This window comes from Microcaecilia unicolor, chromosome 2 (assembly GCF_901765095.1).
Source record: "Microcaecilia unicolor chromosome 2, aMicUni1.1, whole genome shotgun sequence".
In the NCBI taxonomy this organism is placed as follows: Eukaryota; Metazoa; Chordata; class Amphibia; order Gymnophiona; family Siphonopidae; genus Microcaecilia; species Microcaecilia unicolor.
This window is the reverse complement of record NC_044032.1, coordinates 83,531,580-83,548,129: the sequence shown is the minus strand read 5'-3', so window position 1 is coordinate 83,548,129 and position 16,550 is coordinate 83,531,580. Positions and strand designations below refer to the sequence as shown.

Genomic DNA, 16,550 nt, shown 5'->3' with positions numbered 1-16,550 from the left:
GTAAGCGCATAGCCTGTGGGTCTCATTTGGGTGTATAGACTGGAAGTGTCGTCCAGGGACCCCACCAGTGGTTTGAGTCATTTTTCTTTACTTTGTCCCTATCCTCCTGGGGATACTGTCTAGTGCAGAGCCTGGGAGCAGACAGCATGGCAGAGCACAGCAGTCTGGACAGGTTGGAGGGTGCAGGGTTCCCAGGGTATGCGCTATAGGAATGCATCAAAATCTGTAGTGCCAGCAGGCAGGAAGTTTGGGAGTAGAGGCCAACCGAATTTAGTTTTCAATTTAGGTTATGGTGCCAAAATGGGCCCAATATCCATTTTTTGCCTGTTTTTTCGGCCAAAATGTTATGGCAATGATCCGGTTTCGGACAAAACTCACCATGTGTTTTCAGTGGAAGCCAAATACTTTTAAAACAAATAGGAAGCAATATTTTTTCACTCAAAGAATAGCTAAGCTCTGGAACTCATTGCCAAAGGATGTGGTACCTATAGCGTATCTGGCATAAAAAGGTTGCAGGGGTTCCTGGAGGAAAAGTCCATAGTCTTTTATTGAGATGGACATGGAGAAAGCCACTGCTTGTCCTGGGATTGGTAGCATGGAATGTTGCTACTATTTGGGTTTCTGCCAGGTACTTGTGACCTGGATTGGCCACTGCAGGATACTGAGCTAGATGGACCATTGGTGTGATCCAGTATGACTCTATGTTCTTACCTGCTCTGTGATGGGGAGTGTGCATATTCAGCTGCATTCATCTTTGGAGAGCTGCAGGAGCCTTCAGCAGATCAAAGCCCAGATGAACTAAACTCTCTGCAAATAGCCCTTACCTACCGATCCCTGGTGCCGCTTACCGATTTTGAAAAAGCTGGGCATGCGTGAAGGAAATCATGTGCAAATGAGCTGCTCACTGTTAGCTCATTTGCCTGCAATTTCCTTCATAGGTGGGGGGAAGCAAGTCGATCAGCTGAGCATGCGCAGAGCAGCCATTCACTAAGCGTGGCTGCTCTGCACATGCCACAGACTGCCTCATACACGCAGACAAGCTGTGTATATAAAAGCCATCTACAGCCTTTTTTTTTGTTTACCTTCTGTCCACGCTTAAACACTTCTACAAGGCGATCACATTACACCTCCTTTCCCAAGAAGGCTCCAATTGCTATCAGATCCAAGCATTTTTTTTTCCCTGCCAACCTCCGGCCATGCAGCTACATAACCTCCACAGCTTCTTGCCAGCCAGTGCTGACCAGGCTGGAACAGCTCGAGCAGGGAGCTGTGGGGGTGGGGAATTTGTAGCTGCATGTAGTGACAAATCAACAGAGACCTGCACATGAGAAGCTGGTGTCAGCTAAACGTACTGTGATTGGCTGATACACACAAAGAAGCAGCATGTATGAGAGCCATCAAAAGCTTTTTTTATTCTTTGAAAACTGCTGTGTTTTCAGAGCTGAAGCATCGGGGCATGAGAACTGTTCCATTAGGGGGAAATGTAATCTTCCTTCTCTGAACACAGAGCAGCGGGTGATTAAACAGAAGTGTGCTGCAGACAGATGGAATGCAGGAAATCACTCTCTACCAGGCATTTTTATCTTTCCGGGCTCACACACTTCACTTCCTTCCCTGCTCCATCACATCTCGTCTCTCCCCTAGAGTCCTTTTCCTCCTGCAGAGGTGGCTGTGGAATACTTCCAGCATTGAAGAACTGTCGGGACCAACAGCTCCAGACCTCCAATTACACTTTCCACAGTAAAGGTAGGGGTTGCTGCCTTGCATCGCTTGGAAAATGATTGTGTATCCCTTTGCAAGCACATTTGTATAGTAATTAGCTCATTATAATAGCTTTGCATACAACTTTCGTTAGCTGCTACCGTGACAGGAAAAGAGCTCAGAGAATCTTTTTGTACATGTCTCGTACTCCTTGCTGGCTAAACCGGCTAGAACTGGTTGTAAAAACCATGTTGCTGGCTCGTTAGGTTTAGTGCATCTGGGCCCAAGTCATAGTTAGGTGGCCTTTTGTCTCCTTGTTGGGGATTGCAAATTGGGAGCAGGATTTGGTGGGAAACCAATCCCTGCTGGTTTGAATCTTGGCTCCCCCAGTGATGGGGAGCTACACCTGTCCTCACTGGGGGCTTTGGCACTCAATTATAGAGGTTCTATTCAGTGACCTTCACTGAGCTTCAGGGAGTCCAGGGGGATGTAACAAGGTCTTGAGCCTTCCGGAATGGCTCTCGGATCCACGGGGAATGATGATCAAGGGCACTAAACATCCCAGATGCCTTTGTGAGGGCTTTGCCAATCTCAAAGGTGCATTCCCAGTTGCCTTTATGTGGGAAGATCTTGAAGATGGAGACCCTCTCCTGGAGAGCTGGAGAAGGATGACTCTTGTGGTTAGGCTCTTTCAGAAGCTTGGGGAGGGACTGAAATCTTTGGTTTGGACTGTGGCCTTTTCTGAAGTAATTCCCTTGTGGGGGAGGGGAGAGGAAAGACTACGCAAAACAGTGGACTTCAATAAGTGACAAGTCTTGCTGTAAAGAAGAAGGCTTTGAATACATAGGAGCATGGGTTAATACTTGGAAAAATATCAGGCTGTGCTGTAATGATGGGCTACATCTTTCGTGATGGGAAAAAGGATCCTTGAGGAGAAATTCCAAACAGTATGTTTCTAGACATTTAAACTAGAGTGTGGGGGTGACACAAGGAAACGAGGGATTTTGGAAAGTCACCCCCAGAATAAATATGATGGCAGAGGGAAAGGTCATGTAAATATAGAAAACTACCTAAACTCAAGAAGCACATGGAAAGCAATGAGCACAAATGCTCATAGTCTAGTAAAAGGTTCAAGACTTGCAAGCCCTGATGTTTGAAGAAAACTTGGATATTGTTGCTATTACAGAGGCATGGTTCAATGATTCCCATGAATGGAATGTGACTGTACTGGGCTATAAATTTTTTAGGAAGACTAGAGAGGGCTGAAGAGGTGGAAGAGTGGTGCTGTATGTGAGAGACAATATCAGAGCGGTTGAAATGTGTGGCACCTGGGGAAAGGAAGAAGCTTTATGGATCGCCCTGGAAAATGAAGACGGAACCTATATCCACACAGGGGTTATCTACAGACCTACGGCACAAACTGAGAAGTTAGACAAGGATCTGATAGAAGATATTCAAAAGATTGGTATGAAAGGGGAGGTGTTGCTGTTGGGAGATTTCAATTTGCCTGTCGTGGATTGGAATGTCCCGTCTGCGAAATCGGAAAGAAGTAGGGAGATTGTGGATGTATGTCAAAGTGCCTTGCTCAGACAAATGGTGACAGAACCCATGAGGGAAGGGTCAATGCTGGATCTAGTGCTCATGATTGCAGGAAGTGTTTCCAATATCCAGGTGGGTGCACACTTACGTAATAGTGATCACACCATATTGATTTAAGGGTGAAGGCGGAGAGTGGACGCATAAAACTCAAAGTACTGGATTTCAAAGTACTGATCTTGATAAAATGGAATACCTGAAGAAGGAGCTGTTGGTGTGGGAAGGCGTAGGAGATGTGGAAAAACAGTGGTTCAAGCTAAAGGCTGCTATTAATATGGCGACTGAGCTTTATGCGAGGAAAGCAAACAAAAACAAGAGATGCAGGAAGCCTATATGGTTCTCCAAACAAGTAGCTGAAAAAATAAGAGCAAAAGAGGCTTTGTTCAAGAAATACAAAAGAACGCAACGAGAGGCTCACGGAAAAGATTATCAGATTAAATGCAAAGAAGGAAATATGGTTAGCAAAAGCGTGAGCGGAAGAAAAAATGGCTAAAGATGTAAAGAGATGTGACCAAGACCTTTTTCAGATATATTGGAGAAAGAAGAAAAGATAGGAATGGAATTGTGAGACTGAAAGATGAGTGGCTATGTGGAGAGTGATGAAGCTAAAGCGAATGTGCTAAACAATTATTTCTCTTTGTTCATGGAGGAAAACCCTGGAGAAGGACCGCGGTTGGCTGCTGAGGGAACATCTGGGAATGGAGTGGATACTTCGCCGTTTATGGAAGAGTTTATAAACAGCTTGAGAATCTGAAGGTGGACAAAGCTATGGGGCCGGATGGGATACATCCCAGGATACTGAGGGAGTTCAGAGAGGTTCTGGCGGGACCTCTTAAAGATTTATTTAACAGATCTTTAGAGATGGGAGAGGTACCGCAAGATTGGAGATGAGCGGATGTGGTCCCTTTCCACAAAAGTGGAGACGGGGAAGAAGTGGGAAACTACAGACCGGTAAGTCTCATGATGGTGGTAGGAAAAATAATGTAGTCGCTGCTGAAAGAAAGGATAGTTAGCTTTCTAGAAGCCAATGGGTTACAGGACCCGAGGCAACATGGCTTTACCAAAGGAAAATCCTGCCAAATTAATTTCATTGACTTCTTTGACTGGGTGACCAAAGAACTGGATGAAGGACGTGCGCTATATGTAATCTACCCTTTTTGTCCCCCACAGAAGACTCGTGAATAAGCTGAAAGGGTTGAACTTAGGACGAAAAGTGAAACTGGTTGACCGACAGGTGGCAGAGAGTGGTGGTACATGGAATCTGCTCAGAGGAAAGGAAGGTGAGCAGTGGAGTTCCTCGGGTCGGTGCTGGGGCCTATTCTGTTTAATATATTTGTGGGAGATATTGCTGAAGAGTTGAAAGGAAAGGTTTGCCTTTTTGCAGATGACACGAAAATAGCCAATAGAGTGGATACCCTGGAGGGAGTAGAAACGATGAGAAGGGTTCTCCGAACGTTAGAAGAATGGTTGAGGGTCTGGCAGTTAAAATTTAATGCTAATAAGTGTAGAGTGATGCACTTGGGGTGCTGAAACCCGAAAGAGAGATACCGGATAGGAGGGGAGAGATTAGTAAGCTCGACTGAGGAGAGAGACCTTAGGGTGTTGGTGTCTGAGGATCCAAAGGTGAAGAAACAATGTGACAAGGTGAGGGCCATGACCAGAAGGATGCAGGGCTGCATAGAGAGGGGTATAACCAGCAGAAGAAAGGAGGTGTTGATGCCCCTCTACAAGTCATTGGTGAGGCCCCACTTGGAGTATTGTGTTCAGTTTTGGAGGCTGTATCTTGCTAAAGATGTAGAAAGACTGGAAGCGGTGCAAAGAAAAGCTACAAAAAAATGGTATGGGATTTGCATGCAAACCGTACGAGGAGAAACTTGCCGACCCTGAACATGTATACCTTGGAGGAAAGGAGAGACGGGGTGACATGATACAGATGTAAAATATTGAAAGGTATTAATCCGCAAACAAACCTTTTCCAGAGATGGGAAGGTGGTAGAACTACGAGGACATGAATTGAGGTTGAAGGGGGGCAGACTCGGGAGTAATGTCAGGAAGTATTTTTTCAAGGAGAGGGTGGTGGCTATGTGGAATACCCTCCCATGGGAGGTGGTGGAGATGAAAATGGTAATGGAATTCAAACGTGCATGGGATAAACACAAAGGAATCCTGTTTAGAAGGAATGGATCCACGGAATCTTAGCTGAGATTAGGTGGCGACTCTGGTAATTGGGAAGCAAAATCGGTGCTGGGCAGACTTCTACAGTCTATTCCCTGATCGTGGACTGAATAGATATGGGTGGGCTGGAGTGTGAATTTTAAGGGGTTTCGACATTAGCTTCATCTGTGCCCTGAAAATGGCAAGGACAAATCAAACTCGGGTATAAAGTATCACATACCATGTAAAATGAGTTTATCTTGTTGGGCAGACTGGATGGACCGTACAGATCTTTATCTGCCGTCATTTACTATGTTCAGCTAGAAGAGCTGATGTCCCTTATCGACCATGTGGTTGAGACACTCCATATTTTAGGGGTAGCCTAGGTGGTGATCTCAGATGGAGACCCAATCTTGGAGGGGCCTCTCAAACCCCTCCCCCACCCCCTGAGGCTTTTCCCTACATAGGGCCTCTCACAGATGATCATATCAAAATGGAAAGCCCTGGATATGGTGCTGTAGGATACCAAGGTATTTTTTTTTTTTTTTGTTACATTTGTACCCCGCACTTTCCCACTCATGGCAGGCTCAATGCGGCTTTACATGGGGCAATGGAGGGTTAAGTGACTTGCCCAGAGTCACAAGGAGCTGCCTGTGCCTGAAGTGGGAATCGAACTCAGTTCCTCAGGACCAAAGTCCACCACCCCTAACACTATGGCCACTCCTCACTGAACAGGTTGGATCCCCTCCCACTTGATATGCTGCTGGCATTCCTTACGGTCAATGCCTTAATTTCAGCAGTAACTAAAAAAGCCACCATCTCAGTTGAGGGAGGGATGGATCTGAAGGTGGCTTATGATAGGTGGAGCTGTTCCTTAAGCAGGCCTTTGGTGCCTCCAGTGTTCAGGTGATGGTTCTTGGCCGTTATTTGGTTAGATCTGTCTTCCATTGGATAAGTAGAGGTAGCATGGCTTGATTCAAGCACTGCATTTCTTAATCGGGATCTCTGCTTGTTCAGTGACCATGGTAGTAGTGGTCTGGCAGTGGCTTTGGCTGCAAAATTAGATGCTGTCTCTAAGTCAAACCTCAGCAAGTTTCTCTTTCAGGGGCAGCTGTTTTGGGAGGCCTTTGAGAAACTGATGAAGGAGTTGCAGAGGACAAAGTTCACCCTTTCAGCTCATCGAGGAACGGGTCCTGCTCAAAGTAATGAGAGCACTAGCACTGAAGCCAGAGGAGCACTTCCTCATTGGCCTTGGCTCCTTTGGGGTGAGGATGTCCAGGCATGGCCTTCTCCTTCTCTTCCGCCAAATATTCCCAATGAGGAGATGTATGCCCTCTTTTCAAAAGTGAAGGTAAGTGGTTGGCTCTGTTTTGTTCCACCAAGAGTGGGCCCTGGTGACCTCTGACCATTGGGTCTTGAAGGTCATTTGTGCTATGCTCTGGAACCTGTTTCAGATGGCTTTATGGATTCTTCCTGTGGTTCAGACCTCAAGTGTGGGCAATCGAAAACACATTACAGCAATTTAATTCAGATGAGAGCAGTCAAGCCTATGCCAGTTGCTTAACAGGGCAGTGGTCACTATTTCATCTATTTCCAAAAAAGGAGATTTGTTTTGACCCATTTTTGGGTCCTGCCTTTCTGCATGGAGATTCTGAGTTTGGTGATTAGACTCTGTGCAACACGGAGAGCTCCTCCCTTTTGATCTCTTGGTGGCTTACTTTTCACATAGCAATCATAGTTCTGTGGCTCCTCAGACATTCTTAAAGATCATGGTGGCGACAGTGGCCTTTGTATGTGGGGCGTTTGGGTGCTTTCTTGCTTGAAGAATTTGGCTGATTCAGTCAGACTCTGGAGACAGACTCTCGGGCAGCAAAAGCAAGGGTGATTCAGCTTTTGGAGAGCCTTGGATGGGTGGTGAATTACCCCACGAGTCACTTGGTCCTAGGTCAGAGTACCTGGGAATGTGCTTTGACACAAGGTATGAAGGGGTCTTTTTCGCATAGGTCAAAGCAAGTTAGATTCTGGCTCAGTGGACACTCTCTTCCCATTTGGGCTCCAAGGGCCTGGGATTTTCTTTAACTATTTGGGTCCAAAGCAGCAACCATGGAGGTAATACCCTGGGCAAGGGAGCATATAAGACCACGTCAGTACCACCCTCTATCTCATGGTGTTCAGGGTTAGGCCACCTCTTGGGTGGCTTTCAAGGAGCAGTTGATCTAGTGGACTCGGCCAGGTCACCTGCTAAGAGGGGTTTCACTGAATCCCCTGGAGTCTCTGTGATGATAATAGCCAGTTTGATGGGCTAGGAAGACTACTGTCTGGGCATGTGGCCCAAGGCCACTGATTGGCACTGAAGGCATCATGGTCAGTCAACCAATTAGAGGCATGAGCCATTTGGTTGCTAATACATCAGTTCTTCTCCTGCTGGAGGGAAGGGTATTTGGGTGATGTCTGACAATGTCACAGCAGTGGAGGGTGTCGTCAAGCAGAGAGGCACCAGGAGTACTGTCAGTGGCATGCAAAGTTGCAGCAGATATTGCCAGGGTTGGCAGTGTGCAACTGGACTTCCTCAATCACCAAACACTGGATTCAGGGAAGTAGGAGCTGGATCCCACAGCATTCTGGCTGCTTGCGTATTACTGGGTGATACCCTGTTCGATCTAATAGCAGTGCAACAGAATTCTAAGTGTTCACCTTTTTCAGCTACAGGAAAGGTAAAAGGGGTGGTGGGGATCAGTGCATTGATTCAGCCTTTGCCATGTTAGGAACCTCTCTGCATACCCTGGCTGATCAGCCAGGTAATCCACAGGATCATGAAGCATTCCTTTTCTAGTGATCTTAGTAGCTTCAGACTGGTTGTGGCATATGGACCTAGTCAAGCCATTCATGGAGTGGCCCCATCTTTTCCTCAAAGGTCTATGGCTTCTGGATCAGGGGCAGTCATCTTGGAAGACCTGGATCCCTTTTGCTTATGGCTTGGCCCTTGAAGCACAGTCTGAGATGAAAAGGCTACAGCGACACTTCTGACAGTGTAAAAGCTCTATGTCCTTGGCTTATGAGCACTGGTGTTTAGAGCATGGGGGAGCAGTGTGGCAGGCTGACTTGCCTGTTTATTCTGTCCTCCTTGCAAAGATCTTGGCTAAAAGTTTAGCCTTCAGTTTCTTTAGTCATGATCAACAGATAGTGGTGATGCAATTTGATCTATTAAGTGCCTTTGACCTCATAGATTATAATCTTCTATTACAAATTTTGATCAACTGGGGTTTAATGGGTAGTGTCTTGCAATGGTTTCAGGGCTTTTTATTTGAGAGATCATATGTGATCAAGATGCAAGGAGTTGTGTCATGTGTCAGAGGCCTGGAAAGCCTGATGTGGAGTTTCACAGGCACTCTATCCCCTATTATGTTCAATGTGTTAATGCAATCTTCGGGAACAAAGTTAGACAAATCGGGCGTTAAAATATTTATATATGGGGACAACATTACAGTGTTACTTCCTTTACATTAGAACAGATAAAAAGATGTATTGATTTCATTGAGAGTTGGTACCCACATATAAATTGAAATTAGAAAATAAAATTTATGTTAGTAGGATCACCTAATAATATTTGGAGTAACCTGCCTTTCAAAATGGACAATAATTGATATCAATTTGACAACTCCTTTCTTATATTATGGATTCAGATACATAGCTGTTGATAGACTTTCAGGTAAACAAAATAAAAGTCCTTCTTAATAAGGGACTTAAGAACTATTGGGAAATATTTTTGAGTTACCAAATTTTATCCTGATTGTACAATTGTTGCTGTCACGGATTACTGCAATAGCGTATCCTGGATGCTCCAAGACAACCTTTAAGAGGTTACAAGTGATTCAGAATATAGCCATTAGAATTACATATTCTGCTCAAAAGTTTGATACAATCACACATTTATTTCTAAGATTGCACTTGCTCCCAGTGGAGACCAGGGTGAAATTCAAATTATATGTGATATTCAAGATCATATATACTGTTGCGCTGCCTTACGTGATCTCATACAGCTTTCAAAAGGAGGCTATAGGCAACATCTTCAAAATCAGTTGAAACTGTGTTTTTGGGCAGTCAGTAAGATTAAATCGCACACAGTTTCACGTCCTCTTTTTTTTTTTTTTTTTTTTTTGTCAGGCAACCATGGTCTGGAATTCTCTTTCTTCAGCCAGAATGCTAAACAGATCCTTGTTAACTTGATTCTAGACTCTAATCTGTACTCCACCTCTTTCCTATCACTGACACAGATCATCCCATTAAATGTAACTACTCTTTGGTTTGTAAGCCACATTGAAACAATGTCAATTGGAAAATGTGGGATATAAATGCCTAAATAATAAGCACCTTTTCAGAAAGGCAGTGTAAACATTTTTTTTGTTTCATGACTATCTACGTTTAAACAATAACTAATTTTCAGTAATCTCTGCTACAATGAGATAAATATGCTAACAACATTTTAATATAACTCGTGGATTGTCCAGTCTTAATTGTTAAGCATAGAACTCTGTAGGTGAATGGCAGACTATAAGAACTGAGATGTTAGGTTATATTAATTCACTTTAAGGTCCAGGTCACAGCTCTCGCATGCTTTAGGGGCAAGGTGTAAAGAGAGTTATTGGGGACTCATGTTGATGTGGAGGGGCATAATCGAACGCAAATGCCTATCCCCATGGGCGTTTATCTCCGAGAACGGGTCCGTGAAGGGGCGGGCCGAACCGTATTTTCGAAAAAATGGACGTTTTTGAGCTGGGCGGTTTTTTTTAGCGATAATGGAAACTAAAAACGCTCAGCTCAAAAACGTCCTAATCTGAGCCATTTGGTCATGGGAGGGGCCACGATTCGTAGTACACTCGCCCCCCTGACATGCCAGGACACCAACTGGGCACCCTAGAGGTCAGTGCGGTGGACTTCAGACAACGCTCCCACATGCATAGCTCCCTTACCACGGGTGCTGACAACCCCCCTCCCCCAAAACCCACTACCCACAAATGTACAACACCACCATAGCTCTTAGGGGTGAAGGGAGCACCTACATGTGGGCACAGTGGGTTTTGGAGGCCTCCCATTTACCAGCACAAGTGTTACAGGTGGGGGGGGGGGGGGTTAATGGGCCTGGGGCCACCTAGCTGAAGTGCACTGCGGTACCCACTAAAAGTGCTCCAGGGACCTGCATACACGCAGGCCTCTAGGACTTGTTGCTGCTATGTAACATTGGCACACCAGTTGACACCTGAAGACTAATCTCTCCGAAAACGTCCTTTATTGGAATAACCGCGTTTACTCACAGTTAACTGCAGATCAGAGGTTGTGCCCCACTGGCAACGAGTCTCCCTGGTACTGAGATTAGCAGTAGGTCAGAGCTGGCAGAATGCTGTACAATGCCCTCTTTCAGCCACATTCAAGGTAAGAACTAAGTTGTCTAACGTTGGCTAACACAGGAAAGGGAACTAAAACTGGCTTACAAAAATGGCCACTACCGCATGGACTACAACAGGAAACACAACAGGGCACACTCTGACCCAGTAGGGAAAAGCACCATGGGAGAGGAGCCTACCAACTACCAACATCGTGAGACTGTAACACAAGCTAATGAAATCACGGAGCCCAATACCCGATACCCACCACAATGCAATGCTGCTGTGACCCTGTACTGCACCCCGAGAGCCACATCGACCCAGGGAAAGGCTTGTGACAGGATCGAACGCATTCTGCTGTCATGGAGGTGGGTACGGCATTTGAGGCTGCATAGAGGCTGGAAAAAAAAAGTTTTTAAAGTGGGGTTTTTTTTTTTTTGGTGGGAGGGGGGTAGTGACCACTGGGGGGAGTCCATGGAGGTCATCCCGATTCCTCCAGTGGTCATCTGGGCAGTTGGAGCACTTTTTTGGGACTTGTTCGTGAGAAAAAAGTGACCCAAAATCGCGGTCAAACGCCTTTTTTTTTTCGATTATCAGCTAAAGATGCCCATCTCTCCTCAGCTGATAACCACGCCTCCGACACGCCCCCATCAACTTCATTCGTTTCCGCGACGGAGTGCAGTTGGAAACGCCCAAAATCGGCTTTCCATTATACCGATTTGACCGCCCATCTCCCAAACATGGGCGTTTTTCTCCTTTCGAAAATAAGCAGGATGGTGTACTTCCTTTGAGGTGAAGCACATCCATACCACAAAGAGTTCAGTGGTCTAATAGTGGGACCTCAACTTGGTCTTGAGGGCAGTTGCTTAGAGGCCAACCAGAACCATTTCTTTGTTTTTTTTTTTTTTTTTCAGTTTGGGCCAAAACCGAAACCTTGGCCATAATCTTTTGGCTGAAACTGGCAGAAAAAGAATTTTGGGCCAGTTTCGGCACTATAACCGGAACTGAAATTTGGTCAGCGTCTACACTTTGAAAAGGTCTGCGTGATCTATTCTTGAAAGCAGTGTTTCTTGTGGCAGTCTGTTCAGCTCAGCAGATGCTGGGCATGTCCCCTGCACAGATTTTGCCCTTACCACAACTTAACTTTTAAGGTACAATTTCTATATAGTCTCGATATCCAACATAAACAGGACTGGCCTATTGTCGGATAATACAGAAAACAATGGCAACCCCTTAAAAAAATGCAAGAAAACCTACTTCATGTATAAAGAACAGGAATATGGTATCTGTATTTAAAATTGTTTATTAACACTGATCAGCAACAAAATAAAATAAAAATATTGTACAGTATAGGGCATGATTGTGCCTTTTATACAGCAGGCAATTTGAGCACAAATATAAGAGCAGTGTACAGTATTTCACAATTCTACAGAAGCAGTGTGAACAGAAATACAGAACGAGCAAGGGAACCATATTTATCTATTGCATGTTCAGCCTTACTAGAGTAGGCAATGTGAACCGAGCAGAACTCGCTGCTTTTTGTCTTCTCCAGTCTATAACAGATTGAAGCAGAATGAAACTGAAAACTCTCCAGATCTAGGAATGAGAGTAAGAATAAAGAAAATGCTGTAAATGTAAACAAAGAGGAATAGGTGTACTATACATGTAGTACTGTAGTACATAAAACTCATTGTGCATAAGAATCTTACCATGGTTCGCTTGCTGCAAAAGCACGGTCTCAGATCAAAAGTAGTTCTCTGGCAGGAAAAGCAGGCTTTCGGATCAAATACTGAAGTGCAGCTCAAAACGTCTTTAACGGTTCCCTCGCAGCAAAAACAGGGTCCCAGGTCCAAAAATTGCTGCATAGAAGCATGGTCTCAAAAAAAAAAAAAAAAATAGTTCTCTCGCTGAAAAAGTGGGATCCCAATTCTAGAAACTATAGTGCTCTTGCATAAAAGCATAGTTTCAAATAGAAATCTGGAAGAGAAGCCGTACTCTTCTTAACGGCGTTGAAGGGTGCATGAAGGAATATCAAATCATGGTTCCCTTGCTGAGAATCACGGTCTCGTCTCAAACATGGCTTCATTGCAGCATGTGAAGCCAGAAAACAGGAAGAGAAACTGCTCACTTTTTAATGGCAAATCAGTGACATCACTGATGAGGTCAGATATACCTGATGGTCGGATTAGTGAGGGTCAGATAATTGAGACTTTACTGTAATGCAAAAACCTACCATACTTAACTAAAAGGCCCTTTTATTGTACTGTATAGCAATTTCATTTCATTTTGAGCAGTGCAGAAAACTAAAGACCATCTTTTTGGACAGTCAAAGCATAATTTGTACTATGTGATCAAATATTCTAGTTTATTTCTAAATTGGTACATTATTGCTTTTATTCCATTAATCACTGTGAGCATTGTTTAGCCAATACTTAGTACCCGAACAGTCTAAACTTGACTTTGATTGACTTACTGTAATTTAGTAGTATCTGTGCAAGTTACTTTTTAGATGTCATTGTGGTCTTTATTTACTAATGCTTAGCACATTATTTGCAGCAGAGTCTGTTTTATGAAATGTAGATTGCAGCAGATAATGAATGTACAATAACGTTGCTGCCGTACTCTGAAGTGTTAAATGGGGGCCAGTGTGCTCTTGTAATCTTGGTTGTGAGTAGTGTTTAACTCAAACAATTTGTTTGCAGAGGGAAGTGACAGCCATTTTACGCTGAATGATTTTGGCTTCATGATTTTTCATTCACCATACTGCAAACTTGTACAGAAATCTTTGGCTCGCTTGCTGCTAAATGACTTCCTTAATGACCCAAGTCCTAACACAGAGAGTGGGATATATGCTGGCCTTGAAGCTTTCAGGTTAGAGCAGATTTTCTCTCTTTAACTTGCTCAGTTACTCCTCTATGCTGCTTAATACATTGTGCATGACAATCTTACAATGTGAACTTGTTTTTGTAAGCCACATAATCAGTGTGTCATTGGTTGGTTGAAGAAGAGGTGTAAATCAAGTCCTCAAGATTGCTTTTAATGTTAGCTTGTCTTGAATAGTATTTTGTCTTTACACTATAAACAATAGATCCGTAAACCCCTGAGAAACAGCAACAGTTCATTTAGTTTATTGATTATAGCTAAGTAACACTCCACTGGTCATTAATGTTCACACTTATTTGATAGTACTGCAGGGAAGCCTCTGAAACACAAACAGCTATGAGGGTTAGTATTCAGAAGGATTTATGTGGTGATCTTTCACGTTAATCGCATTAATCCTCTCCCCCCCCCCCCCCCCCCCCCCCCCACCCCCCCCACCCCCAGATTCAGTGCTGGCCAAAAGATGTTTACAAGGAGTTCAGACCAGGCCAAAATTCGTGCAGATAGCATCAGTAGTCAGCGTTATCTGGTTAGCTTCATCTGTTTTAAATAGGATTACACAAATAGCTGTCTTAAATGGACAGGCTGACTGAAAACATTGCATACCTCTTCGCCCCCTCCCTTTGTTCAAACCTTCTCTGACAAAACTCAGTCTTTGCGAGGCTCCTGGCACCCAAGTTCCCAACAGGATGACCCTTTGCCTAATTCATCTCTCATTGCCACACTCTTCTCTGACTAATTTCAGTATTCCCTCCCAGCTGTTACTGCGGATTTGAATTCCATGAAACCAACAACAGCTCTGCACGATTAAGAGTTATAAGAACATAAGTGTTGCCATACTGGGTCAGACCGAAGGTCCATCAAGCCCAGTATCCTGTTTCCAGCGGTGGCCAATCCAGGTCACAAGTACTTGGCAAGATCCCAAAATAGTACAATACATTTTATGCTGCTTATCCCAGAAATAAGCAGTGGGTTTTCCTGTCCATTTTCATAATGGCATATGGACTTTTCTTTTAGGAAGCTATTCAAACCTTTTTTAAACCCCCACTAAACAAACTGCTTTTACCACATTGAATGAATTCTAGAGTTTAATTACACGTTGAGTGAGGATATATTTTCTCTGATTTGTTTTAAATGTACTACTTTGTAGCTTCATCACGTGTCCCCTAGTCCTAGTATTTTTGGAAAGAGTAAACAAGTGATTCACACCTACCTGTTCCACTCTACTCAGTATTTTATATACTTCTATCATATCTCCCCTCAGCTGTCTTTTCTCCAAGCTGAAGAGCCCAAGCCGTTTCAGCCTTTCCTCATAGGGGAAGTCGTCCAACCCCTTTATCATTTTTGTTGCCGTTCTCTGTACCTTTTCTAATTCCACTATATCTTTTTTGCGATGTGGTGACTAGAATTGCACACAGTATTCAAGGTGCGGTCACACCATGGATCGATACAAAGGCATTATAACATCCTTGTTTTTGTTTTCCATTCCTTTCCTAATAATACCTAACATTCTATTCGCTTTGCCGCTGCAGCACACTGTGCAGACAGTTTCAAAGTATCGTCGACGATGACTCCTAGATCCTTTTCCTGGTCGGTGACTCTAATGCAGAATCTTGCATCACATAGCTGTAGTTCAGGTTCCTTTTTCTCATATGCATCACTTTGCACTTTCTCACATTAAACATCATCTGCCATTTGGATGCCCAGTCTCCCAGTCTTGTAATTTCCTCTGGAGTCTTTCATGAGGTACTTTATCAAAGGCTTTTGAAAATCCAGATATACATTATCGACTGGCTCACCTTTATACACATGTTCGTTCACCCCTTCAAAGAAATGTAGTAAATTGGTGAGGCAAGATTTCCCTTCACTAAAGCCATGTTGGCTTTGTCTCATTAATTCATGCTTTTGAATATGCTCTGTAATTTTGTTTTTTTATAATAGTGTCTAGCATTTTGCCTGGCACCAATGTCTGTAATTTCCCGGATCACTATTTAAAAATTGGCGTTACATTGGCCACCCTCCAGTCTTCTGGTTCCATTTTTGATTTTAATATACCTAAAAAAGTTTTTACTGTGCGTTTTTGCCTCTAACGCAATCTTCTTTTCCAAGTTGCATGGGGACAGAGATTTTCACTCATCCCTGCAAGTAATCTCCTCCACCCACTCCCATCCCCTGTATTAAAATATCCTGACTTGTGGTAAAATAACCCAACCTATACCACCGTTCTGGAAGAATTTTATAAGTTCATAATTTGTCTCTTCGGCTACCTTTGGAATGGATGAGTAGCCCAATGGTTAGTGCAGCAGTCTTAGAACCAGGTTTGAATCCCACTACAGCTCATTGTGATTCAGGGCAAATCACGTAATTCTCCATGGCCCCATTTTTACAAAATAAGTACTTCCATATAATCTGTAAACCACTTTGATTGTAACTACTGAAAGACAGTATATCAAATCTCATCCCCCTTTGCCAGCTCCTTCACCAACACCACATGTTCCCCTTGTGGATCTTTGCTGATAAGATACATAGCAGAGCTGGCGCTAATAAGTTCTCAGGGGGATTGTCCTTGAGACAGCTCGTGTTAGAGCAAAACATATGTCAGACAATAGAACCCCTGGGTCCGATGGAAAAAAGGATTTAAAAAGATAAGTTATATCCTATATATTTAAAGTTACAAGTGAAACCTCGGTTTTCGTTGACTTTGGTTTTCGTCAGTTTCGGATTTCGTTGATTTTTTCGACTAGAAATTTGTCTCGATTTTTGTCGGTTGTCTCAGATTTCGTTGAAAAAGAAGGACGTCCATCTCCCAATTTGTATTGGAAGATGGACGTCCTCCCG

General features: G+C 43.8%; 1 protein-coding gene across 5 annotated transcripts in view; it reads left to right on the top strand.

The window, feature by feature from the left end:
* The window catches only part of HMGCS1 (3-hydroxy-3-methylglutaryl-CoA synthase 1), a 105,974-nt gene that overhangs the window by 47,603 nt on the left and 41,821 nt on the right, over window positions 1-16,550 (top strand). For all 5 annotated transcript variants that reach the window (XM_030193096.1, XM_030193099.1, XM_030193095.1 and 2 more), the window contains exon 5: window positions 13,535-13,703. In XM_030193096.1, coding sequence (XP_030048956.1) covers window positions 13,535-13,703 — 169 coding nt within the window. The remainder of the gene's footprint in view (window positions 1-13,534; window positions 13,704-16,550) is intronic.